General features: G+C 45.6%; 1 protein-coding gene and 1 long non-coding RNA gene across 3 annotated transcripts in view; one reads left to right on the top strand and one right to left on the bottom strand.

The window, feature by feature from the left end:
- WIF1 (WNT inhibitory factor 1) overlaps positions 1 to 13,397 on the bottom strand; it is a 43,911-nt gene extending 30,514 nt beyond the window's left edge. The window contains exons 1-2 of the mRNA XM_030003123.1: positions 13,185 to 13,397; positions 12,918 to 13,057 (exon numbers count right to left, since the gene is read on the bottom strand). Of these exons, the coding sequence (XP_029858983.1) occupies positions 12,918 to 13,057; positions 13,185 to 13,317 (273 nt within the window). The 5' untranslated portion in view covers positions 13,318 to 13,397. The remainder of the gene's footprint in view (positions 1 to 12,917; positions 13,058 to 13,184) is intronic.
- Positions 13,398 to 15,588: 2,191 nt separating this feature from the next.
- Positions 15,589 to 25,327, top strand: LOC115336154. 2 transcript variants are annotated; one of them, XR_003921641.1, is made up of 4 exons: positions 15,589 to 15,923; positions 17,761 to 17,840; positions 23,221 to 23,307; positions 24,293 to 25,327. It is a non-coding gene; the product is annotated as an uncharacterized LOC115336154 (long non-coding RNA). The 2 variants fall into 2 exon arrangements; XR_003921640.1 differs by lacking the exon at positions 15,589 to 15,923 and having other exon boundaries at positions 17,416 to 17,840.
- Positions 25,328 to 26,234: the final 907 nt, after the last annotated feature.

The raw sequence follows: 26,234 nt of genomic DNA, 5'->3' as shown, positions 1-26,234 counted from the left end.
ACTGGGGATAATTCAAGTTGACTCAGGTTTGTCACGTTTTTAAGCTTGAGGCAGTTCGTGTTAACAGGTTTCTTTGGGGCAACACCAGATTACAAACACATTTCTGAAACGTGACCAGGGAGCTGCACTCTGTAAATGGAATATGACACTCCTCGCAGGACAGTGAGACACATGCCAAGCTCTGCCTTTCCGACCGTGGCATGCCACTTAGCCGTGCTGTGCAGCCAAATTGAGGACAGGTTGCAGATCTGTTTCCAAGGGGCTGTCTCGCCACGTCTTAGGAAAACGTTGTACAGAATGTTACAGAAGGGACCGGACGAGGATGCTGCGCCAGGAGGTTTTTGTGATCATACCAACCACACGTGCAGTTTGCCAGTGAGGAAATCTACTGGTCAGGGTATGACCTGCCTCGGCGAAGGACGATGCTGCTCTGCTGCGAAGGTGAGGCCCGTGCTCTGCTGCTTTTGCAGCCGAGGTGCTCAGGCAAACCAGACTCTTCAGCCAAGGGAGCCCGAGGCTCCTCCAAGAGCCTTCGCCGCGATGGTGGAGCACGCAGCATATGGGCTCCCTCCTGTGGATCTCCTCAGCGGTACCAGAGGAGGACCACGCAAGCACGGCTCGGGAGAGCTGGAGCTGAGGAAGACGCCGCACAACCTGCTCATCTCTTCATCTCTTCGGCTCTGCTGGGAAGAAGGACTCTCCCACACCCTCCCCAGTGCGCCGGGAAGGAGATCTCGTCTCTGCTCCGCTCAGGGTGAAGAGACACACGGCTGCCTAGACAACGGGATTAAGTTTATGCAACGTGCAAACTATTTTCAAACTTTTAAATCTCTGAGGAACAAAGTGGGGGTTTTTCCCTAATCCTCACTACCTTTCAATCTTTTTTTTTAAGAAAACAGAGGAAATGCGATACAAAAGCCACTTGTGTTGATTAAAAAAAAGTTTCAAGAATTCCTTTGGTATCCAGCTAAACAGTCAAAAATCAGGACATACCAGTGAATAATGCTGTACGTACAGACTTAACTCCGTCCCTGTTTTTACAGAACATTAAAACCTCATTAGGTACCTGAGCCCACGCTAATTCTCATCTATGAGACATAACATCATGCAGCTGCTTCTGTAACCATCAACCTCACACAACCAAAGAACTGGTGCTGAAGTCCTGCAGGTTTCCTCAGAGTGAATGGCTGTTACAAACGCTGAGTAGCCTTTGAAAATCTGGCCCATTAAGCCAACGGGACACATTAATATGCAGATACACAGTAAACTGCACAGTTGCAAGCTGTGCAGTACAAGACAGGCAGAGGTCTAGGGAAAATATGCTTGTACACGGAGGCCAGCTATCTTCATGTAATAGTTTGTTGCTGTAACCTTTCAATTGTATTTAATAAACTGAGATGCATATGAATTAGGGGTGGCAGAAACTGGAATGCCACAACTTGCTGACCACAAGATTCATGAGAAATGTTTTTTTGGGGAAATGTGTATGGAAAAAACTCTCAAGCCTAAACCATGCTGGTCATATGCAAATATCCACATATGTTTTCAAATGCAGATTTTTAAAGTAGGAGAAATCTGTTTTCAGAAAAATTATAATTTATCTGTAGGCTATTAACATACTCCTGAAGCACAATAAGTGAACAACAAACGTCGGTTAGAAGGTCCATTTTCCATGATACACTGAAAGGTATGTCTAGTTAATGGTCGAGTTTTCAACATGCAGGTTGTACAAATTTTAATCCAAGGCTTTCTGCTTTTTCAGAGATATGTCTTAAAATATTTTCTATGCATTGAGAGTGGTCAGTAGCTCATCTCGTGCTTGCCAGAAATATAACTTAGACTTTACCACAGGAACTAATTTAAGTATACCACTACTAAATCTGACTTATCTGGAAGCCTATAATCAGAGATAAAATGAAGGTTCACCTAAACATCTCTGCTGCTTGATTATCGTCAGAGTAGATGCTTATGCATTTAAAGTAAACTGTCCTGTGAATGTGGCTGGGGTAGCAAAACCAGATTGGTTGTATAGGCAGCATAATAATGTGTGGAACAGTGTTGCAAACTCTCAATAGTTGAATTCCAGTTCAAGAAATTCTGCTCAGGTTATAAGAAAAGCTCCAGCCCTCCTTTCTATGTCTCACCACACTGGGGGAAGCCCCTGCAGACTGGCTGCTTCCTCCACCTTCCCCTCTCCCGAGTGGAATAACGAGGCACAGCCAGAGCAGGAGATGGGTACAACTCTCTCCTCGGAGCAGAGAAGGTTAGTTTGGGGATCCTCTTCTGTTTTGATGGGGAGTGATTATAAAGGAATCAGAGAGGGAAGAATCCCACAATACCACTTTCACAGAATGGCAATGGCCATCCCTTTCTTTCTCTCTCTCACAAAACTGGCTTTCTGCTTCCCACCCTTCATGAGACCTCTGGCCTGGGGAAGGGAAGAAATCCTGAAGAACCTGGGTACACTCCATCACCTGCTCTAAACCAAGAAGTGGGGAAAGACCTTACTGCAGTTACCTCAATCTTTGCAGACAGGGACAAGAAAAATGTATAAACCTAGAGACAGAAGTTTCTGTTGGAGTTGGTGGGGTTGGGGAGAGGTGGAGAAACAGAGTTTTCATGAGAACTTACAGAGGCTGCGAGCTCTATACCTCCAGGTAACCATTCCTCCTGCCAGCAAACTTTTGGATCCCTCATCCTTTTAAATATTTCCCCATTCATTTAATTGAATGAACTTACACTGCTTGATTGCATGTTACAGGATGAGAAAACCTTACTTCTGGATGAATAAAGGTCTTATTTATGTAAGTAAAATACTTAGCAATGTTTTAAATCTTGTAATTCTACTGTTAGGTTTCAATTAATTGCTGTCTAAACAAATCATTGTAACAGTGGCATCATGGCACCAACTATATAAATTATGAAGTTTCCTTGACTGCAAATGTTTGGCAGGACAATTAAAAAGGGTCCATTAACTAGACGGGATATTCACACTGACACAATTCAAATGTAAACTCCATTAGTGGGCAGCATAAGGTACTTTGTCCCATCAAAGGAAAGCTACTGTTAGGTCAAGTGAAAATGTGAAACCCAAGTGGTTCTTGATGTGATGAAGGCCTCTAATTTCTGTCTGTAAAGGACAGTGTAAGCTTCTCCACCCTGTACCTAATACCAACATGTCACAGCTCTGACTGGAGGGGACCAACGTGTTGGGTCATAAGCTTCCAGCTATGCTCCTTTGCCGATACAGAAATCGGATCACGCCCACACAATCTGAATGGATGTTCCTGTGCAAAACTGGAAGGAGGGAGATTAAAAACACCCAGCACAAACCAAAAAAATACATCAGCCAAGGTAATGGTCAACATGCCCTGCTAGCAAGTTATTTCGCCAACTCTTAATATGGCTATGCATTTCATCTGTTGTTTGTGATTACGGACCCAGGTAATCGTGTTTTGCCTCTCCTTCCTCCCTGGCAGATGCCAGTGTGCTCTGCTGTGCAACCTGCCTGTTCTCCCTCAAGGTCCCTCTGTGGAATACTGCAGGCAGGTAGCTGCTTGCAGCTATTCGACGTACCTGTGGCTTCACAAGAAAAAAATAAATTTGTTTCAACCTGGTCACTCAAATGGACTCTGTTTCAACAGTTCAATTTATTTCCCAGAACCTCTGCAAGAAAGAGAACTGGCTAAGGCTCAAACTTGGAAAAAATGCAAGCAGTGTTTACCGCAGTTTAAAAGGAGCAGGCTGAAGCTAGTACTTGTACTCCAAACTGAAGGTGTTCAGTGGACTTATTATTTGCCTGTGTGGTTTTTAGTCCCATATTCCCATTGACTATATCAATATTCACATATTTGCAAGTTGAGGGCAAGTAGAAAACATTGCAGGGAGAGCCTGTCTTCTCCTGCTCATCAACAAGTTGTGATCTCTCCATGTCTTCCTCATGTTCTCAGAAAAAAATAGGTTCATAATCGCAGTACTGAAAGCTCTGAACTCGTTCTCTGATGGTCGGCCAGCCATCGTTGCGAAGGCTGGCTCTGCTGCTCTTGCTACTGGTTTCTGTGCTCAGCACTCAGAGCTGGTGACAGGTCTTCTCATTAGTGGGCTGCTGTTTGGGGATTTTGTTTTCCCTGGTGATGGGCCAAAACCTGAGGCTGGGAGATTGCCAGGTTTGATGTCAGGCATATTTATTTCCTTTAGGATCGGTTGGGTTTAGCTAGCTGTTTATCCAGGCTAAGGGGCAACTTCAGAGGATTTGTGGGACCAGCTCTGAAAGCGGTGTTTGGTCTCTAAGTTATTTATTGAAGTATTTGGCAGTGATGGCAGCAAGTGCTGAAGCAGCTGGAAGGTAATTGCCCACTTTTCCTTGTATGGCCAAACAAGCTGGATTCCACCAGTTGGTTGCAAAACAAAGCAAACTTTCATACTAGATGCAAAAAAATCCAAGGGTTTTCTTGTTCTTTGGCTAGAAAAAAATCCACCCCAAATCTTTGTAAGCCTTTGCTAAGGCATTTCTATTCCACACGTGCCTCTTCTCCATGTCAGACAGACCTGTCAGGTAACTCCTCCTCAGCGTTTTGGTGCAGCTAAGTGGTCTTCTATGAGTGGACTGTGAATTCACATACTATGGTGGATTTCAGGTATCACAGCTGGATAAAGTCTTCTCAGTGCCTCTGTACAACAGTATCACTGTCTTTGCTTTATTTATATTACTTTTTCTGAGGCAGATTTCGGTTTGCTGCTTCGCTGTGACTGTACAAGCCAGTCTCAGTTCTGTGCTCCTGCCTGGCCCGTTTTGTGTTAATGGCTGGCTTGGGGGATGAGAGGAGAGCAGTGGATTTTGTTTACCTTGACTTTAGTACGGCTTTCAGCGCTGTCTTCCACAACGTCCCCACAGAAGAAGTGAGGAAGTGGAATTTACATAGGTGAGGTGGACCGCTGCACTGCCAGGCTCAGCGGGTTAGCAGCAGCAGCGCCAGGTCCAGCTGGAGGCCATCGCTCGTGGTGTACCGCAGGTCTCACACCATTTAACATCTTCATTAATGACCTGGACGTTGTGACAGAGCGCACCCTCAGTGAGTCTGCAGATGATACAAGACCCGGAGGAGTGGCTGATATACCAGAGAGTCGTGCTGCCATTTGGAGGGACCTGGACAGGCTGGAGAAATGGGCGGACAGGGACCTCATGAAGTTCAGCAAGGGGGAGTGCAAAGTCCTGCCCCTGGGGAGGAACAGCCCCAGGCACCAGGACGTGCTGGGGACCACCCAGCTGGAGAGCAGCTCGGCAGAAAAGCGCCTGGGGGTGCTGGTGGACACCAAGTTGGGCAGGAGGCAGCCGCGTGCCCTCGGGGCGAAGGCGGCCAAAACAGCCTCCTGGGCTGCATCAGGCAGAGCGCTGCCAGCCGGCCGAGGGAGGTGATCCTTCCCCTCTGCTCAGCCCTGGGAGACACACCGGGAGCGCTGGGTCCAGTCCGGGGCTCCCCAGTACAACCCAGGCAGGCACGTACTGCAGCGGGTCCGGCGAAGGGCCACGAAGGGACGGGAATATGCCTCGCAGAAATTTGAGGACATGTCTGGTTTTGCCTATTTAGCGCTTTCTTCTGTGAAGTGAAGTGTAAGGAGAAAGACAAATCTTCTGCAGGTTCTTCTACAGGCTGACGGGACTCATTAGAGACTGGGAGGACTGGTGAGGCAGGCAGAAGGGCCCCGCAGGACCGTCACCTCGCACACACCATCTGCCCGGGTGTCAACCAAGGGGAAAATACATCCGATCTCAATGCAGGCGTACTCGCTGAGCAGGACTTCTGTGACTTTGTACAGTTAGCTTAGCCCAGGTGCTTTTTGTACATGGATCTCAACATTATTTTGTATAAGAGCAGCCAGTCTTTCACTACATTATTACATACATTTTACTGCAATCACAGTTTATTACAATTAAGATTTCAAAATGTCAGTCAAACCAAACAGAAGGGAAAAAACGCAAAGTCAACTGTGCATTCAACAACCTATCCAAAACGTGATTTTGTGTTTCTACCACTTACAATTTTCAAAAAAGCCATTTACATAACAGAAAATACCAATAAAGCTATATTCATCTTTTACTGAAACATACACCTGCAGCAACAGACATCTACTACATTTTATACATGTCATTCACTGCAAAGAACAGTGTGTGTTTTGTTATGGAAAGACCAAGTATTGCAATGCAACTGTCCGTTCTCTGCTGTGTGTTTTGGGTGACTGCACTTTCCACCGTGTTTGGGCTACAGTCTCATGTACTGAAGAGTTTGGCCACAAATAAATATTTAAAAAGCAAACAAGCAAACAAAAAAATGCCAGCAAAACAAAAAAATCCAACATGGTTGAACAGCAGAATAGAAGAGACTAGTAGAAGCAAAGTAGCATCTTTCAAAAGGTGGAATTTGTACATGAAAAGTAAAATAAAAGAAGAACAAACCCCGGCAAGCCAAGTGTAAAGCCACAGGAAGGCGAAACAAAAAAGGTTTTGGGATGCATTTTCTTGAAAGCTTTAAAAATACTAATCAGGAACTCACTGCTCTGAGCTGAGATATATAATACTTAAAATTCTGTTCAATGTGATGCAAATACCTACTACATATCACTGGTATGAAAGCTCTAGGTCACACCATATTCCTTACACATCTGCATGCCCTAGGAAGAGTGTGGTTTCTCACATTTATTTTACACGTACATAATTCACTTGGCTAGAAGCAAGTCATTCGTACTCGTAGCTACCCAAAAAAAACTCTTTGGAAAGCATGATACCAACAGAAGAAGTTAAACACATTAAAAATTCTTCAAGTTAGTTCACATTCTTACTTTTCATTCCATGGCATCACTTGTGATGGCATTAACTTCAGACCACAAAGAACATACTTGGGAAACTGTCTGTAAAAAAGAGGTGATGTTGACAGAAAACATTTTCACTTCCACAAAGAAGAGGAAAGCAACACAGCCTGGATTTTATATTTCAGAAAAACTGTTAGTAGCATGGGGAGAGAAATCTGCACTTTTTCACAAAATATGGTCTTGAAGCTTGGGGTGTCCTGTTAGTTCCAGTGCTTTTCAACAGTTATGTTGTACAATGCAGCTACCAATGTAAAAGTAGTGGAAATATTTTATTACTTAAGCTTTTTTGTTAAAAATGTATTAGAAAATTTATAGAAAGGATAAACAATGAAAATCTTGAAGAATGGTTTATTTAACACAGCTTTACACTGCTGTGTAAAAAGAATAATTGTGTAGTGTACACATACACTATGTAAATTACTATGGAAACCAGATGTAGCTTACACTACAAGGTGCCTTGTAACTCATCTCTGCTGAGCAATAAATCCCCCCCCTTTTTGTCTTGGCAAAACTTTGAGAAACTTTACTGCTGTTTTCTATCAGCAGATACAACAGATGGCTGGCACATGCCTGCTTTACTAAGAAAGTGGGATCTCTACAGCATTACTTTGATCCCTGGTGGCATGTCTACAACACTGAGACGCAAAATACCACAGCTGAGCAGAATCTAAATATTAAAGGTTTGGAGCTGTGCTCTCGATATGAGAAGCCCCTGTCTAAAAATCATGCTCACAGTATGTAAACATCTTCACATTCCACATGGAAATTTTGGTACAGAGGTCAGAAAACAAAGTATTTCCTCTGTTTGGTGACATGAAACCGCAGTGAAGGTACAACTGTAAATCCCAAGAGTGCAAGTTTATGCGATTGCCTTGACCAAACTTCCAGAACAGCCATACTTTTATTGGAAAAAAACCCTAACTTGTGCCTATGAGACTTTTTTTAAGCTGAAAAGCATCACTGTAATCCCTGGGTATGAATCAGATATTTACAAAAAGTTCAGCAGTTTCTTTGAAGAAAAGTTTCCTTTGAAGAATTACATGTTTTGAAGTTCACTGTTTTTTGTTTTCTTTCAGTTTATCAGGGAAATAGTGATGTTTGAATGGAGCACCCTGTTGCATCAATAATGCCTTAAGATTGGTAGTCAGTTAGCTTTCCTCTGGGCAAGGAAACAAAACTTCTCCTGGCACAGCTGGATATTCCATTTTATCTTCACTGTCAGGCTACATCTCAGCAATATATGGTAATTCCAGAGAAATCAACTGAGCTATTTGGGGTTGATGGTCACATTGCTGAGAACAGAACTAGCCTCCAGGAGCTGTAATTATATACCGTTCCTAAACTCCACTTTACAATATAGAAATGATGTTAGAAAACGCATTGGTGACATACATCCCCTTGTCTTAAGAGGTGGGCATCTTTCTGCTTTCCTCAAGGTTATCAATAACTCTTTGACCAGAAGCAACCCAGCCTTTCCAGTAGGGTCAGGTCCAATTGCCTCTTTTAAAGGCCTCGAGGACTATGTGCTGGGATGCCCCCTTATCTCCTGACACTTGTGCTCCTCTGACCAGAAGCACTTGCAGACCAAAGACCCTTCCCCAGCGCTTGATCCCCTTGTACACACCTGCACATCTCCTGTCACGGGGCAGAACCACCACTGCCATATCGCAAAACGGCGTGCATCCAGCAGCACAAGGCTGGATACTTCTTCAGCACGTAATACACGTGCGATATCCACGCACCATGAGACAAATACATGCACCCTCCAGTCACACGGGCCATGCACCAGCACAGGACTGAGTATTCGGGCATCACATCATGAGCACGCATTCAACCCTGCAACAGGAGAGGAGCCGTGGGGTGCTCATGACACTTGGGAAGAGGGAGCAAGCTGCTACAGTAATTCATCTGACCCCAAATACTTCTCCCGTATCTGAAAGGAAGAAAGCAGACTGGGCAGGTTGTGGCCCAGACTGATTGTTTCTGTGGATCAGACCAGAGACTGCTACAGAACAAAAATTCCAACTTGCTTTTTGGTTTCTTTTTTCATCTCCTGTCTATTAAGGCTGCTGCTCTGTCACCGAGCAATTGCTTCCTGTGCACTGATCAACCTTTTTTTTTGACATGGTTGTCTCCCACCAACATGCACTCACGTGTGAACTTAATTTTATTGCTGTCAGAAGTCCCACTGGAAGTTAAGCATATGTATTGGTTTCTGTGGATTTGGAGCTTAAATACCTGTCATAAGTTCCTAAATGCTGTCGAGATGATGTTATCACTGCAATCTTTGGTACTTTCCACTGCTGGACACAGTGAAACATGCCGCAGCATTCGTTAGCGTAATAGAATCTATTCCTCTCTCACTGGGGAGTCTTTAAGTGCGATCAATCTTCCCCAGACGGCAAGACCCCCAAAACCCTTCCTTTCTTTTGCAAAAAACATACAGAATAAGAGCGAGAAGCACACCAGTGAGCTCTAGTGGTTACACAGATGCCTACTGTACACTATATATCACCACTGATTTTTGCTTTTTTAAACCTTTCAAATCAAGGAGCAATCTTTAACTACCAATGTATCCAGATTACATTTTCTCCCAAGAGAACATGACATCTGTAATCTTACGTTTAAATTCATAGGTAAAAACAGAGAGTGCATAAAAACATAACAATCCCGTTCTGCAGTACTCCAGCCTTCTCGTAACCCCTGGCTCATCCTGACTTCACCAGAAAAAGCAGGTATTCAGCACCTTCAGACCCATAAATTTGGGGTTTCTCCTGGTATTTCCTAATAATTAATTAGAACTAATGGACTAAGGACTAAAAGCAATGAATGCTTTTCTTTGGTTAATGTTTTCTAGTGAAAATGGCTTTAATTGTTTGTTTACCATACAAAATCTTAGCCACATAAAATGGGTCCAGGGCACAAAGGCCACTGTATTAGAAACGTAACATCTCAACACAGTGGGTTTTTACTACTTCAGTTTACACAGAATACAGGTATAATCTAGTCCTTCAAATGTTCCTTTCAGCAGACATTTTTGAACTAGAAGATGGACATACACAGCAGTCCGGGACTGAGAAGTATTGCCTCTCCCTGGCTTGGATTATTTACTCACCTACAACTTGGATCATTACTTATCCCAGGAGCAGATGGATAGAATCTACCCACGGGATATTTATCCCCACTTTCCACAGGTGTAAAGAGGGGTGCAAGGCGCATGTCAGGAGAGGCTCAGCCCTACCCTGCTGGAGATCCCAGGTGTGGTCGGTTGACCTTGGCTGGCTGCCGGGCACCCACCCAGCTGCTCGCTCACACCCCGTCTTGTTGATAAAAGGGCTAGGAACCACGTAAGGACACAGAGAGGATCTGCTGTACCTACTCAGGAGAAGTCTGATACCTACAGACCCAAAAAGGGTCTAGCTACTGCTAGAGGCTGTGCCATATACTACTGACAGCCCCCAAACCTTGGAGCCCTAGAGAAACATCTTCAAATCTCAAGTGGGATACAAGGTTAGGAGGTCTGTAAGGCACAAGATACAAGACTCACAGAAGAAATTACTTCCATTTTCCCAAACAGGAGACAACTATATGCTAGTTAACAGGTATCTTACAGAAAGCAGTCTAGCACTTCAATATCTTGAATGCCTTTCTTCTTTCAAAGAGTACTAGCTTCCATTTCTTTTCCTTCTTCCTTTCTTGCCTCTCTTCTCCCCTTTCCTCTTCTCTTCCTTTCCTTTCCTCTCCTTCTGTTCTCTCCTCCCCTCTCCTCTCTTCCTTTCCCCTTCCCACTTCCCCCTCCCTGACTTAGGAAATTCCCAGAAAAAAAGTATTCTACCAGAATAAAGGTAGCAAGTATTTAGTACTTTCCTGGATGTGTCGACGGAAACTTCTAAGAACATGTATACTTAAAACCAGAAGACTGAAACAATCTGTTAAAATTTACTCATTTCTTCCCCTCATAAAACATTGGAAATTGTGGAGAAACTGTGTTCTTTTGCCACAAATAACTTTTATCCTACTTCTCTTTGCAACACTACTGTGGGCAATGATGTTGTTGCCCGATGGGCTACAGAAGAAATACGCATGTTTTTTCCTGCCCCTTCTCATCATGTAAAGGGCTGGGTGGCATAGGGACAGCGAGTGCCCTGGTTTCCACAGAGGATGACAAAAACTGTGAGTAACAGGCAGCGGTACCCAAACACCTCCAAGGGATGCAAAACCAGACAGGACTGTTTGTGATACCAAACAGTAGACATTTTCTCTAGAATGCTAAGCATGTCCCTTTTTTCCCCCAATTCCTAACACACTAGGGGGTTGAAACTCCTTCCTTAGCTTAGGCTGCTGGCTGAAATCCTGCTCTTCCTCTGCAGACCTGCGTAAGTATCTAAATATCCACAGTCATAAGCTGGGGTGGCAATGTTTATATTGACTGTACACACAGATGAACTTGTAAGGAGTAGCTAGATGGGATGAGACAATCTCCAGAGGCAGAGTCGCTCGGTTTTAACACTTGTTTGACCCATAAATATCTGGAAGTTAATACACTGTTCTAGGAACGGAGTAGTGCAATGACGCTACTTTAACCGTTTAGGTATTTCACTTACTAATTATGTTTTGTCTACAGTAATTCAGTAATTCAGCAAAAAGGAGGAGGAATAAAGGGTTAATCAACAGCTTTGCTGCTGCTCAGAAGGGATTTCATCCTGCAGGCTGCATCAAGGGCAACACTTGTCTATGCTGCCTTTAAGCCTGTGACTCTTCTCACTGAAGTCAGTGCTACAATCATCTTTTCCTAATGAGCTACCTGTAGGCAGCAAAGGAGGGAGAGGAGAGCACAGGAAAGAAGGACAAGAGAAGAAGGACAGGGTTCAGTCTAACCTCTCAATCCTCCTTTCCAAAAAGAGGCAGTTTTATCATGGACAGCAGCTGAAGCTGGCAGAGAAATGGAGCGGGAAAGACAGTCCCAAAACACCCTAATTATTTCTAGGTATTTAAATGCCAGCCCTTGGCGTACAAAGTTGTTTTCTCTGCAAAGCTGGACTGGAACACCAAAGACCTTGAGCAAGTCGCTTAGCCTTTGTGAGTAAGTTTTGTCTCTCCACATTCTCCTCCCTCTCTAAAAGAGGAGGTGAAGCGTTCCCTCAACATAAAGGCTTTGGGAGGATAGCAAAAATTACAAGGGCCTCAGACAACACCTCAAAGCCAAACGAGTCCTGTAGTTAGAGTATTTTAAAACAACCAAAACCACAAGCAAATTTGTGAAGCTGCGATTAGCTGAATTATACAACCAATTTTCACTGAATATTTGAAGGTAAATATCATTTCATCCTTCCCAATCTCTTTATTCTATGAAGTCAGTGTTCAGCATCGTAAAAATGAATTAACTTTATCCATCGTTCTTACGTTACAATGATTTTTTTTCTGTATCCGTGATAACGTATGCTAAAGTGTTTCAGCTTTATGCAAATTTAACATATGTTGTCAGCGTGTCAAACCACGCATATGTTTCTTCACGAAAACACGTCACGCATTCTTATCTTTTCAACAGAGGACTCCAAGGGGGCTCAACACGCTGCAGATTTAGGCAGGTTTTCAATTAAACTCGGTACAATTAAGTCTGGCGAGGAGCGTTATTATCCACCAGAGCCACAAGTTAAGCGCGCCCGATTAGGAAACAGAGACCCGCGAACAACCTGTCGGATGCGTCCGTACGCTCAAGACAATCGCACCACGGAACTACCGACCCGGTGAAACGCGATCGGAGGCCAGGGCAGCTGCCGTCTTCCCGGGGGGCCCTGCCGGGCTGCCCGCACCCCCCAGCCCGCCGGCTCTCCCCGGCGCTGGACGACCCCCCACCCGCGGGCTCGCCCTCCCAGCGCCCCGGCCGAGCCGCGGGACCCCTCGGCGTTACGGGGCGGCGGCGGCGCCCGGGGCCGGCCCGGCCGGGAGAGGGTTTCCTCAGCTCCCGCAGAGCCGAGGCACCTGCCGGGGCTTACGGAGCCGCCCCCCGCCCCTCGCCGCTCAGTCCGCCGCCCCGTCTCCGCACCTACCCGTCCCGTCGCCTGCCAGGTGAAGTTCATGGCGTGGATGCCGACGGGGATGGCCGGCATCCTCTGCTGGGCTTTCCTGAAGTCGTGGGTGAAGGGGGCCATCTTCCCCTCGGACACGATCAGAACGTCCTCCTCGAAGCCTGCGAAGGGCAAAGGGGCGCGGTGGGCGGCAGCCCCGCCGGGCCGGGCCCCGCCGCCGCCGCCGCCGGCCGGGGGGTGGGGGGGGGTGCGGGGGCGGGGGGGGGGGAGCGGAGCGGCCCCGCTTACCGAGGAGGACCCGCGCTTGCCGGCCGTCGATCCACAGGTAGAGCGAGTCGGGCTGCCGCGGCGCGGCCCGCAGGCTGCAGAGGCTGAGGGCGCCGCAGAGCAGCGCGGCGCACAGCCGCCCCGCCGGGGCCATGCTCCGCGCACCGCCGCTCGCCGCCGCCGCCGCTCGCGCTCCCGCCGCCACCGCGCCCGCCCTCTGCCGCGGGGCGGCGGCGGCGGCGGCGGGAGGCGGGAGGGGGGGGGCGCGGGGCGCGGGGCGGGGCGGGCGCCGTCGCAGCCGGGCAGGGCCTCCCGCCGGCGGCCGGGGAGCCCTGGCGCTCGCCGGAGAGCTCCTTCCCCCGCCGGGCGGGGCGGCGGGGCGGCCGCGGCGGAGCTCGGTACTCAGCAGCAGCCCCCCCGCCGCTGCCCCGGGGTGGCCGCCCGCTCCTGCGGGGGCACCGGCGAGGAGAGGTGCCACGGAGGCGGGGGGGGGGGGGGGGGGGTGTCGCCGTGCGGGGCACGTGCCGAGCACGAGGTGCCGCCCGGTGTTCGTGTCCCCCCCCCCGGGGCGCAGCCGTCGGCACCCTGGCAAGGTCACGGGAGCATCGCCGAGGGAAGCCGGGCCTGCGCCAAGAAACGAAGTTTGTGGGTGGCCGTCGGCTGGTACCCGCGGTGTCGGGGCGCGGGGGAGCATCCCCGAAAGGGCAGGTGGGAGCCGCTGGGGAGGGGGCTCCCGGCGGGACCCGGCAAAGGTGGGCAAGGCGCCCGCCCACCCCGGCCAGGCCAGGCCAGGCCGCAGAGCGAGCGTGGCGGGGACAGCTCTGCCCTGCTCTAGGGAACGGCGCGGTGAAGGGGACAACGTGCTGAAGAGGGAAAAGGCTTTCACCTCGCGTTTACCCGGCGGTCTCGGGACCGGTGCGGACTCTGAAGTCAAACCCCAAAACGTTGCCGTGTACGCAGGGACTGGTACTGGCTCAACAGAGAAACTCGGGAAAGCTGAAAGAATTTTGTGTTCAAAAAGTTACTTAAATGGAATCCTGCCTTTTAAAGGGACAAAAAGTAGCGTTTCTAAGTTTCCTGCATTCTTTCATAAGAAAAAACCAAGCCTTTTCTTAAAAGCTAAAGCTAACCAGGATAGATAAAGTTTGAGTAAAAAGCCCCAAGTTTCTGTCCGTCATGTTCTTGGAAGGAGCTGGGGGGTATTTTCTGCCTGTGGGTGCCGCCTTGGATGCTGCTGTGCTCCACCCCATCCTGTTAGCCTGACCGCAAAAGTTACCTCCGGATTAACTGCCCGGAGCGGAGTTCTTCGGGTCACGGGAAACAATACGGAGTTGGTCCTGCTTTCTGTTCGAGTGGAGTTTGCCGTGTCAGCTTACACACGGGGAGAAGGTCCCGAGCTGTGTCATTACCTTTCTTTTTCACGTCCGAAGAGTGTAGCCAAACTGGTAATGGTGATTCTTTTTGAGCAAAAGGTTCATGGTCCGACACACGAAATAGCCTCGCCCTCCCACTGACATGCTGTGCCATGGGTGTTCTGGCATCTCCTTCTGAGGAGCCTTCCGCGGCTGTCGATGGATCACTTCACTGACCCCGTGTCGCTGTTCCTGCCCCGGAGCAGGTACCGCTCCCCCGTTTCTCTCGTTCTGTCTGCTCAGGATTTTATTGCCAGATTTCCCAGAACCGTGCGTGTGCGTACCGGAGAGAAACACGCACGCTTACCTACTGCGCGCGCACACGTGTGTGTATACGTATACGTTCATGAATAGCCTGTAATTAGGAGGCAGAACACCCAAACGCCATCTCTCGACGTTCTGTACACAAGCACACCTGAGGCACCCGTGCACCTCCCGACGCTGTCACATCCCTTTCCCCCCCCAGCTCGGCTGCATTTTCCGGGGGGGAGCGGGGACACGGGCAGGGAGCGACGGGCCCGGGTTTCCCCCGGGAAGGTCCGCGGGCAAAGGCAGGCTGGAATACCGTTCTCCTAAACTCCCGGGGGGTTCCCCAGGAACTTGCCCGGCCGGCACAGCTCGGGCTCCCACAGCCGGAGCCAGCGTAGGTGCTCCAACAGAACCGCCCCCCCTCTAGACCCTTATTAGATAGCGGCGATCTTTTATTACTAATTAGTACGGATTGGGGGTAAAATGGGCTTTGTGGTGCCCGCTCGCCTGTGCTCACCCCCACCCGAGGGCGCGGAGGACCCCCGGGGCTGAGCTTGCTCTCCGCTCGCCTGCTGGAACCGCGGGGCCGCTGCTTCCCACCGCCCCGGGGCTCCCGGGGGGGCCGGGAGCCGCCGGTGCGAGCCCGCCCCCTGCCGGCCGCCGCCGGTAAGCCCCGGGCGGGGGGGGGGCTGCTCGGGGCGCGGGGGGGCACGGACATCGCCCCCCGCAGTCCCCGCTCCGGCAGCGCGATGGGGGGCGGCTCCGGCCGGGCGGGGACCCCCCAAGAAGCCGAGGGAGAGGAGGGGGGAGCGGCGTTCGGTGGGCGTTCGCTCCGTCCCCCCGGAGGGGTGCGGGGGGGGGGGAGGGCTGCTCCTGCGCTTGGGAATTCACTGGCGGTGGGTTTGCCTTGAGAAAGCAGGACAAGTTCAGCTTGATTTTCAGAATTCAGCTCGGTTTTCAGAATTCAGTGGGGTTAATTTTTCTTAGCTTCAAAAGATGCAGGCAACCGTCAGTTTGTGACTGAAGAGAAACGTCGTGGGGAAAATAGTATCTGACCATAAAGCTTTTAGAAAGACGTTAAACTGGGACCTTAAGACAGGTAAGAACTTTGTCTATTCCGATACAGTGATTTACATTGTTATTTGTCACTTAAAGGGGTTTTCTTAAGGTCTGGCAAAGGAAAGGAATTTAATTGCCAAGTAATAAGCCTGGAACGTCATTTCTGAAACAATATAAACGCTCCTGAGTAAAAAGGCAGTAGCAAACGGCTTTCTGCAGAAATGAGTAGTGACTGAAATACTGTTCAGCGGGTATGTATTTGGATCCACAGGCTATCCCAGCCTACACACACCTCTGCCCGTGCTCGCACGCCACGCGTCCCTTCTCCAACAGCATCTGCTGAGGCTCAGGTGAGCCCTGTGCCGGGGCTGCCACCGGCCGGTCGTGCTGCAGGGGCTCTTCGCCCGACCTTGTCTCCGTTGTAGTGTCTTACCACGCTTCTCTCCGTTGTAGTGTCCTACCATGCTGAGGTTCACCGAGGATAGGGTCTGCAAAGCTTGTGTTCATACTGTCTGCTTGCATTCCACATGAAGATCTGGCGAAAAGCTTGTTCTATTTCTTCTCGAGACCTTCTTTAAATGTCTCTTTCTCCTAACTTATATTTCAGGGAATAATAGTCACTTTTAAAGTGGGATGAGAGCACGATGGAGGGTGGATTGGGATATACTCGGAAAAGCGAACATTTTGTGGTTCTTTGTTTAATGAAATGGAAAATGTACATGAAAACAACTACATTGTGAATGTGGCTTCAGGATCCGCTAACTTTCATGGGAATGCATATATAGTGCGTTTGTGGTCTGCCCTGACATTCATTGCAACTGACAGCATCCCCCTGGTGATGGCCTGGGAATGAATTAGTGAATGGATGCTTTTGAATGATGATATATCTAGGGAGGGGTATGGAAGTCAGTGCCTAGTGGCCTTTGATCATCAGTTATGAGTAATATAAAAAAAGGAAAAAAAGGCGTAAATAATAACAACAGTAATGGGCATAAATATGGCCTGAGGTGGTATAATTTTCATCCCCAAGGTTATACATGCTGCTTCACCTCAGGTATACAGAAATAGTAAGTATATATTTTATTTATTTGTTTCTTTGTGGTGAACATTGGTAGATAATAACTAACACCTGAACAATTTAAGTAAGGAAGAAGATGCCAAATTGCAGCAGAATTTTCAGAAGTGCTCAGCCTTCACTGGGTTTATTCACTGAAGTGAATCACAAAATTCCTGCCAGTTTCAGCAGAAACAAAGTTTATTCATTGGGAATTAGATCCCCTTAAATTCTTGCAGGTTAGGCCAAAACAACTGGCATTAAGAGCTGGCAGGAAAAAAACCCCATACCATAGAACTATTTTTATTAGAAAAAACAGTTTTGCTGGAATTGGAATACGTGAAAAATTCTGAAATTTCAAATGGAAAATCAAAGACTCCACCTTCAATTATTCCAAATAGAACATTCCGATTATTTATTTTAGAACATAGTCTATATTGCAGTATTAAAGACTATGTTAAAGCAACACTCTGAAGGTTGTAACATCACACACTCCAGAGGCAGGTGAGGTCTCCTATTTTATATCACTCATGATACCGTTTGTTATCTGTTCTGTTTCTTTCCCTATAATATTCCCAGCTCATCCATCGCAGAGTGTGGAATTAGTCTGGCTTTGAACCAGGCTGGGTACTGAAGAAGACAATTATTTTTAGAGCCCTTGCCTCATTTGTTGCTGAAGTTGAAAAGCATATAGCGAATGAGACAGGAGTTTGAGGAAGTAAAAATGATCGCATCGCGAAAGAAGTTAGAGAGAGATGTCCCTGTCCTTGTTCTGTCATGTTCCGATGTGGCGATAGGCAAGTTACTTCATTCTTTTTCCCAGGTGGTTGCCAAGTTTTGTTCTTCATTTCACGGTGCCTGATGTCAGATCTTCAGTCTTGTCTGCAGAATCCCAGAATCCAGGTAGGTTATCCCAGAGGTGGTCCAAAAATGTATCGTTCTGCCTTTAAAAAGGACAGTATGGCAGAGAAGATCAAGGCCAGATGATGAAGAGTTTGGAGAAAACTAAGTACTGAGCAAGCATTATTTGTTTTCTGCAGCTGTATTATCAGCTACCGCCTTATGATGCATGAACGTGTGTTCTGGGAGTTTTAAAGGTTTTTGAATCATTGCATTTGCAATGTTTTAAATTCTGGGGTTTTTTTATAACTTGTGTGCCATTTCTCAGCTTTTAAAAAAGCAGATCTAACCTTTTAAACTGCAGTAGCAAACTGCACTGCTTTAATTAATTTTTATTGTAATTTTCATTATTTTAATAGATTGCAGTAAATTTAGACTTCAATGATTTCACTTTTAAAAGGAAGAGTGTACACTATTTTATCAATTCATGCCCAAATTGGTGATTGCTATTAGCCTGAAGGCATCAGTTCCCAGCTCTTTCTCCCAGTGACATGACTTCTAACTTTCCTTCAAGTTGCAAGTTCCATTTCTGAAACTGATTTTGTGTTTGACCGAGAGATGTGAATACTTGTTTCAAAACTATCAGACAAAAGTAATTTTAAACAAAGTAGACCTTTTTTTGTTGTTTTATTGCATTTTTATAAATAATATCCATGTGAGTATATTTTTAATGGTTTCAGTTTTCTCAAATCTTGATTATTGAATTTTTCATTGAAAAAAATATATATCATGAAAATTATGTGTCCTTAAAACAACTGCAAAACATAGTAAACTAAATAGTTACATTAGTTTAGTATTAACATAATTCATTGTACCTTTCCTATTTATAAGATTAGCAATTGGACTTAAAAATTAAATTAATTTATCCAAGTTGCATTGAAGTATTTAGTTGTAAAATATTCTCAGAAATAATTAAAAGGAAAACTTTATATTGAAACACGTGTATATAAAACTTTTTCTACAAGTTTCCTTTTATTGCTTGCATTTTTGAAACTTGTGTAGTACTTTTTAGTGAACGAGGAGAACGTTACCACCTCAGCAAGGTGTTTTGTCCCCTGCCGTTTGAGAGAGGGTGGAACGTTGCCTAGAAATGGCAGCCCTAGCTTAGGTGGGTGGTCCAGGATCTGGTGGCTGACACCGGTTCTTCCTGCAGCAGCAGCCAAAGTCCTGTTTAATTGTGTCATTCTACTTGCCGGGATGGATTTCTGGGGTGATGCCGAGGGCAGCTGTTTGCCCTCCTTTTGTGGGAACAAAGCTGGCCTTGCTTTCTCTTTATATCAGTTCTCCTCCATGTTCCCAGTCATTTCTTCTTCCCTTTCTCTGGCTATTCGTTACCTTTGCAATACTCTTTTTGGAGATACATTGGCAGATGCTGTTCACAAGGCCACACCATTGATTTTTCTTGAGGACATTGTTTTATTTTTTAGCTTGGCTTCCTATGAAAATGACATCTATGCAACGTTCACAATGTCTGTGAACTGATGAGTTGATTTCTGCCAATTTTGACAGACAAGTATAGGTCTCAAAGTGTATTTAATATCTTACTGCAAGTAGTGCGTAGCAGAGCAGATAAAAAGAGACATCCTCTAAACGCCCTGTCTGTGACAGAAGTGCAGCCTGTCCTCACGCATGATTACATATAATAGAATTACTTTTCCCTAGATGTCCCCAAATGCAGGGGGAACTTCAGTTGAAGATTACACCTTCTCAGATAGAAAATCAGCCAGTCATGTAGTAATCCAGTATGTGTTACACCTGGTACCCTCTGAGATTGCTAGTACTGTTCATTATCCCATTTCTGCATAAAATAACTCTCTTTTATCTCTTTTTCGACAGTCTCAGTTACTTACGTCTGTTTGGGACAAATCTTCTTAGATCTTATGAAGAGGTACTGGGATTTATTGTTTCCACTCTAGTGGACATTGTTTTACACTAAGCAACACTGAATTTAGTGGGGTTTTAGAGAGAAAGGTAGAAGATTTTAGCAAAGTAAAAAATAAAAGGGAAGGAGAGAAGAGTGGATGCAATTAAGCTTCTACCTTAGAAATGACAGTGAACATGAATAACAGCTGACAGAAATTCATCCTTTACAAAATTATTCTTGTATTGTACCAAAGGAAGCAATCTCTTTTATGAAAGTTACTTACCTGCAGCATCAGCTTCAGAGGGTTTAACATCTACATCTATTGGAGGAGATAATGGGCAGATTCGATAAATATTGCTCACTGAAAAGGCATGAAATGTATGAGAGCTGTATGATTTGTTGCTGAATGTGGCTGCCCACAAAGCCTTTGATGCATATGTCATACACTGGAGATTAAAAGCTCAAATTCTGCGACTATGGGATCATGCAAGCTTCTTAGATAACTGATCGAGTGTTCTGTGACTTGCCTAGCAAGAAAGCTTTAAGCGCTTACAGAATCAAAGTTCAAACTAAAGATATCATTACAATTTCTCAGGGAAAGAATAAAAAAGCACATCAAAATCTTTTAGGAACGTTCTTGGAAAACTATAGCCAATGTCTGAAAAGACCATCAGAGTGACAGCACCTTCGGAGCAGAAAGATAAAATTTATATTATCCACCCTGTGGTAGGGAAGAATAGACATGGGAGGGATTACAGATGCCATAGCATGAAATAATGCCTCGCATATGGTAAAGAATATGCGAATTGTAAAGTGGGAAAAAAATCACTTTGGGCCATATGTTCCCCTCTGGCATCAAACTGCATGGGAGAACAAAATAATCCAAAAATCATGTGATTTTTGAAGCGCAGCCATTCAACTGCGTTCTGCTGCTGCCTTTGTATGTTACGCAGAGCTGGATCCAGACGTGCTGTATAAGAAGCTACACAATACTTTGAACAGTGCTAAAGGAAGGGTAGCACAGCCCCATTCATCTCCCAGTTCCAACCTTCCCCATGCTGGAACTGGCAAGGAAACAGGAGAGCAAGGGTGAGCAGGGCAGGGTCCTAGTACTGAGCTCAGTTTCGGTAGAGTGTGAGTCACACACACGGGATGCCATCGTAGCCTAAAAAAAGTCAGTGGTAAAACTGCCATCGGCCTAACGGGGCCAGAATTTCTGTCTCATTATATATCTCCGACACTCCCGTCTTCCTGGAGCGACCGTGCAGCTGCTGCTGAGGCATCGCCATCGTCCCGGCCCCACGCTGCCGTTCGGCACCGCTCTCCTGACAGCATCGGGAGACGGGACAGAACATCAAGTGGTTCGTGGTCGGAGCGGGACTGCCTGGAGCCTGCATTTCACATGTGTGGGTTTTAGGTGGTGTCAGGAGTATGACACCGTGGGGAGCCGCTCATTTGTCAGCTCTTTCCTTCCTGTCACTACAGTTTGTTTTTTTTTAACCCAGCCTATTGGCCATGTTTTTACAGAAATGGGAGTACAGTTACTTTTCTCCTTGGAGCAAATCCCCTTGAATTCCTTAGTTTTGCTGCTTTCCTTACCATGCAGCCAGAGACCTAGGAGCATAGGCATGGGAAACCTGGAAGGAGTGCTTTGTAGGAGCTCCATTCAAAATCCACGTGTTAGCAGAAGATAGGATGTGTGGCAGTTCTGCTTACATGGCGGGTAGGCAAAGGTTTACCGACATGTCCCAATACAAGAGAAGCTGTGTAACGTGAAACAACAGAAGACTGTACCATGAAAATAATTAACTGGTAATTAGGGCCTCTTACATTTTCTAATTGTGGAATATTTCTTCTAATGCGGAATATTTTCTGCCACAGAAGTTTTAATTTCTCTGTTCCCTGGGCATTCAAGTTGCACTTTCTGTTTTCTAAATGATAATGTTTATCACACTTGCTAAGCCTAATTTCTCACACACGAGGGAATAAAATCTTCGCTTTCAGCTGCCTCCGCATGGGACAGACTAAGAGGTGGTTTTTGTGTGGGAGCAGGTACCAAGAATCAAAACATCTGGCCTGAGGGCAAAGGCTTTTCTGTCCCTTTGGTAATGACGGGTAAAGGAGCTGAGGAACTGAATGCCAAGGGTTGTAAACCTCGACATGAAGGGAAGAAAGCTCAGAGAAGAAATGCGTTAACAGATGTAGAAGGACACGGTGTTGGCAAATTCAAAAGCTATGAGAGGATCCAGTCAGCAAGAGAATATGACATGCCTGGCATTAAACACAGTAATTACAAACCTTTTAAATTGCATTAAAGTTCTTCCATATTTACTCAATGACACCTCTGAAAACGATCTAATTAAAATAGGGTATTCTGAGAAAATAAGAGACTTCTGAATCTCTGCAGAAGGCTGGTGCTGCGTTTTTACTGAAAGCAGTAGGCATTCCAGAGGACTTCTGTGTTCGTGTCCATGGCAGGTAGTGACAGTGCGTGCCTCAGTGACATGCGAGAGGACTATACTGCTCAGAGAGCTCAACACCGGGAATTCTCTTTGTCATATTAGTAATTCCTGGAGAAGGATATTTGCTCAACAGCCAGGACCCAGAAATATTTTTACGCAAGTGGTAGATTGCAGAGGACAAGCAAGAGCCCTTTTGGTTCCAAAAGACACAGGCAGCACCTGAAGCAGAGTGAGAACAGCAGCCTCGTGGCGTGTTTGTTAATACAATGTTCTCCTTGACAGGCAGCATGTTCTTGAATCGTATAGTTGATGTAGTACTGAGTACCCCGCAGTAAGTACCAAAGAGGTGAAGCAGAGTGGGTATGCTAAGACAAACAAATCCAATACAGAAACCCACAGAAGGAAGAGATTCAGTAAAGGGAGTGATGGAGTATCTGGAATTTGTATCTATCCTCAGCAATCCATTCATTACAGAAGTTACAGTACTATAGCATTACCAGATGTCAACAGGAGAAGAAATAATGTGGGATTATCGAAAAGTTGGAAGTAAAACATGAATTCTGAGAGCAACGGATGGATAACGAGAGCGTTAAAATGTATACATTATCTACAACATGTATTTAGAGACTTTTGTCTGGCATGAGTTCTTCAGAAAGTCCTAATGACAACTGCAGATAGATTTAAAAGGGCCCAGACTTCCACAGTTAACAGAATGAATGAGGGAACTTGTACAGCCAACACAATGTCAATATGAATGATGTAAAATGATGTAAAAAATGCTGAACTGTGTAAAATGTTTCCTAGGGGAAGGAGTAAGGAGTGATAGGTCCTAAAGCATAGCTTCAGTAAATGATAATTTACATAGGAAATGCTCCAGAGAGTTAGTAAAAAAACTGTGGAAAGCAAAGATATGTTATAAAAGAAAGCTAAAACCAAATTACAAGGCACTGATAGAAAATAAATGTCACAGCATCATGCAAAATATGTGGAAGCAATTGAAGCAACTACTGTTTTCATGCAACAATTCAGCTTCATGCATACATTTATATTCTTTCAGATGATCAAAATAGGTCCAGATGTATCTAAGAATGGGCATGGAGTTGTCCTTGAGCTTAGGATAAAGGAGTATGGAAAACTTGCCTGGGTAAAAGGAAAAACAAAATTATGTTTAAGACCTATTAGATATTGTTTTCACTGAGATTGCACAATATTCTCAATGCCAGAGGGTTTAAAACATTTTATAAATAAAATTGAAACATCATTTCTAAATTATGTACGTTCAGTTGCATATGTAAAATGTAGGTTTAAGCATTAATTTAAAGGTACCATCTCGGTCAATATAAGATACAGCTGGCTAATTGGCTGTTTGTAGATTTTCATATGGTTATAACAAATAGCAGGTGTACACTAGGTTGCAAATGTGCATGTATGATATTGAAAACTTTCATTCAAGCAATTAATAGTAGCTGTTATAGATCTTAGCTGGAAAAGTTTCCCTCCTATATTTTTCTAGATGGTTTTCCAAATAATTTCATTTAGATTTGTGAACAATTAGCATTTCTAAAAACTAGTCTTATGTATATCTGAACTTGGACACTTGGAAGATAGGGAATACGTTACAAAAGGCTCATTTGAAAACTTTGGTTTGCCCATCTTCCCCATTTTACTTCTTGAAACTTGTAGCAGAGTTAATTCAGTTTCCCTGGGTACTAACCCACAAAGTAAGGCCTGTGTTCCTTTTTGTCCTCTCATAGTGCCTTACCTCAACTGCTGTGTTTTCCTATTTCTGCTGTAAACAAGGTTGTTGACTTTAAAATTATAGTCTTCCTTTTATGATCTAACATGTTCTCATTCAGTTCTTCTATCTGTGCCTGTTTCAGCACACCTCTAAGGGTCTAACAATATATGCCCACCTTGTTTCTGCTTATATTATGACAACTTTTAAAATTACATAGTCACATACTGCTTTTTTCTCCAGATTGAGTAGTGAACTGGAGTTTCATTTTTTGCCTGACTGACTCTGCAGCACAGATAATTTTCTTTTAGCACATCCTCTGTTTGTTTATAGCACGTAATAGAAGTTATCCGGCATTTAATTCATTAACATTCTTTTGCTATGTAATTTGCAGCTTTATTACCTCTAACCAAATACCATTCACAGTAACAAAGATGACATTCTGCAAAAAATCCAGCAAGAAGAGGACACAGGATGGGCTGGGGAGAGCACTGGAATGGAATTCCTACTTCACTCTTCTATAACATTTTCCATCTTCATTCTTAAAGGATTTTTATGAAGATGAATCATTATTTCCATTTGCCTGTGGGAGAAACTGAGTCACCTGAAGAGGAACTGATTTGCCACACAGCAAGTCAGTGGCAGAGCGAAGAGCAAAGAACAAGGCTCTTCATTTCCTGACTGATGCCCTCATGACATTAACTCAGTTTACAGCTCTGCCACAGTCTTCTTCCTGACCTTAGCTGAGTCATTTGGGTTCTTTAGTCTGCTAACACTGAAGTGCATGTTTCATTTAAGCTTTTTTTTTAAGATCACAACTGGCTGAAAACACTCCACTAATACCTTGGCCATATACATGGATGGTTCATTCTTTCTCACAGGTTCTTTGCAGGGGAGAATTTTTTGTTCAGTGCACTGTTACATTAGCTAATATTTTATTTTTTCCTGCTGTGTTTATTTTTTCCCAGAAAGTTTTCACAAGGACTAATTGTAGCCAGGGGAAACCTGTGTCCGTAGATGATAGAAAGTGGTAAGTTAGAGGAGCCTCTGTTCGGCTGCTCAGAGGGTACATTACCTGTGTGCTGTGGGCCCCCAGTTCTTCAGCTTTGCAAATGCTATTTTCCTTTTCCATAGACATCTGGAGCACAACTGTCTGCACTCCAGATGATGTCATGGTGCAGATGAGAGGAGAGTTCACTCCTCCACCTACGGTTCCCCACGCAGTATGGATGAATAGCTGAAAAAAACACCTTCTTTCCCCTGCCCTACCTCATCCCATATGCACATAAAGCTCTTCCAAACATTTCCTCTAGCATTCCTCCTAAGAACACCTCTGCACTGTCCTGCAAAGCCTCATGTGGTATGAAGCATCCATTTCAGTATTTGGCTCTAAATTTGTTGTGTGTTTTGCTGTTACTACTTTTGCTGTTCCCTCTGCTTTCTTCTGTTCCTTTTACTTTCCTTACTTCTTTTTTATACTCTTTCTCCTGTTTCTACTGTGTCTTCTCCCTTTCTCACTTCTGTGTGGTTTTTTTCCTTTTTATGCTTCTTTTCCAGAAGAAAAGGGAGGTGTTCCACTCTAGCCCAACCTCAGTCACAGAGGCATGGCAAAGTGAGCTGGTGAGCTGGCAGAAAGCACTGCTCTTGTCTGGCTGTGCAGGGAGAGGACTAGAGCTTTGCTGCTGTGAGGATTTCCCAGAAGTAATACTGGAGCTGGTCCAACAGTTTACAGTAAAAGGGCTGCAGCTCTAATGCAAGTGCAACAAGGTGAAGGCCATCTGTTTTTCAGGCTAGGTACAATAACCAAGAGTGGCTTGTCAGGTGTGAATCTGCTCTGAGAAATTAAATAACATCTTTGGACAGGATGCTATGTGGTACACCCTGGGCTTGAAGGATCCAGCCTTCATATGAAGTCTGACACAGAAGAGGAGAGGCAGAGCTCTGCTCTGTAGTGAGCATGCGGTGTTAAGAACAAAAGGCCCCATAACTGCAGGACATTATTGTGGGGCTGGGGAATCAGTTTCTTGGCCTCCCTAGCCCCATTCTCCAAGCAAGATGCTCAGCAGGGCTGACAAAAGGAGCCTGGCTCTGAAGAACACTTTACTTTGCTGCATTTGGGTCAACCTAAGAGGAGTAGTAGGGGTAGAATATGTACTGGGGTTATAGCCACCTTTTCCTGAGCAGCGAACAGACACCTTAGACACCTTTCCAGGCAGTGAAACCCGCGCCTCTCTGCCGTACGCTGCCCAAACACTGGGAACAGCAGTACCTGCTGAGTGACCAGGCATATTGAGTTCAGTACCTCTGAAGGATGAATGCATCCCACTGTTGGGCTT

Source organism: Aquila chrysaetos, chromosome 26 (genome assembly GCF_900496995.4).
Source record: "Aquila chrysaetos chrysaetos chromosome 26, bAquChr1.4, whole genome shotgun sequence".
NCBI lineage: Eukaryota > Metazoa > Chordata > Aves > Accipitriformes > Accipitridae > Aquila > Aquila chrysaetos.
This window is presented reverse-complemented; position numbering and strand designations above follow the sequence as displayed.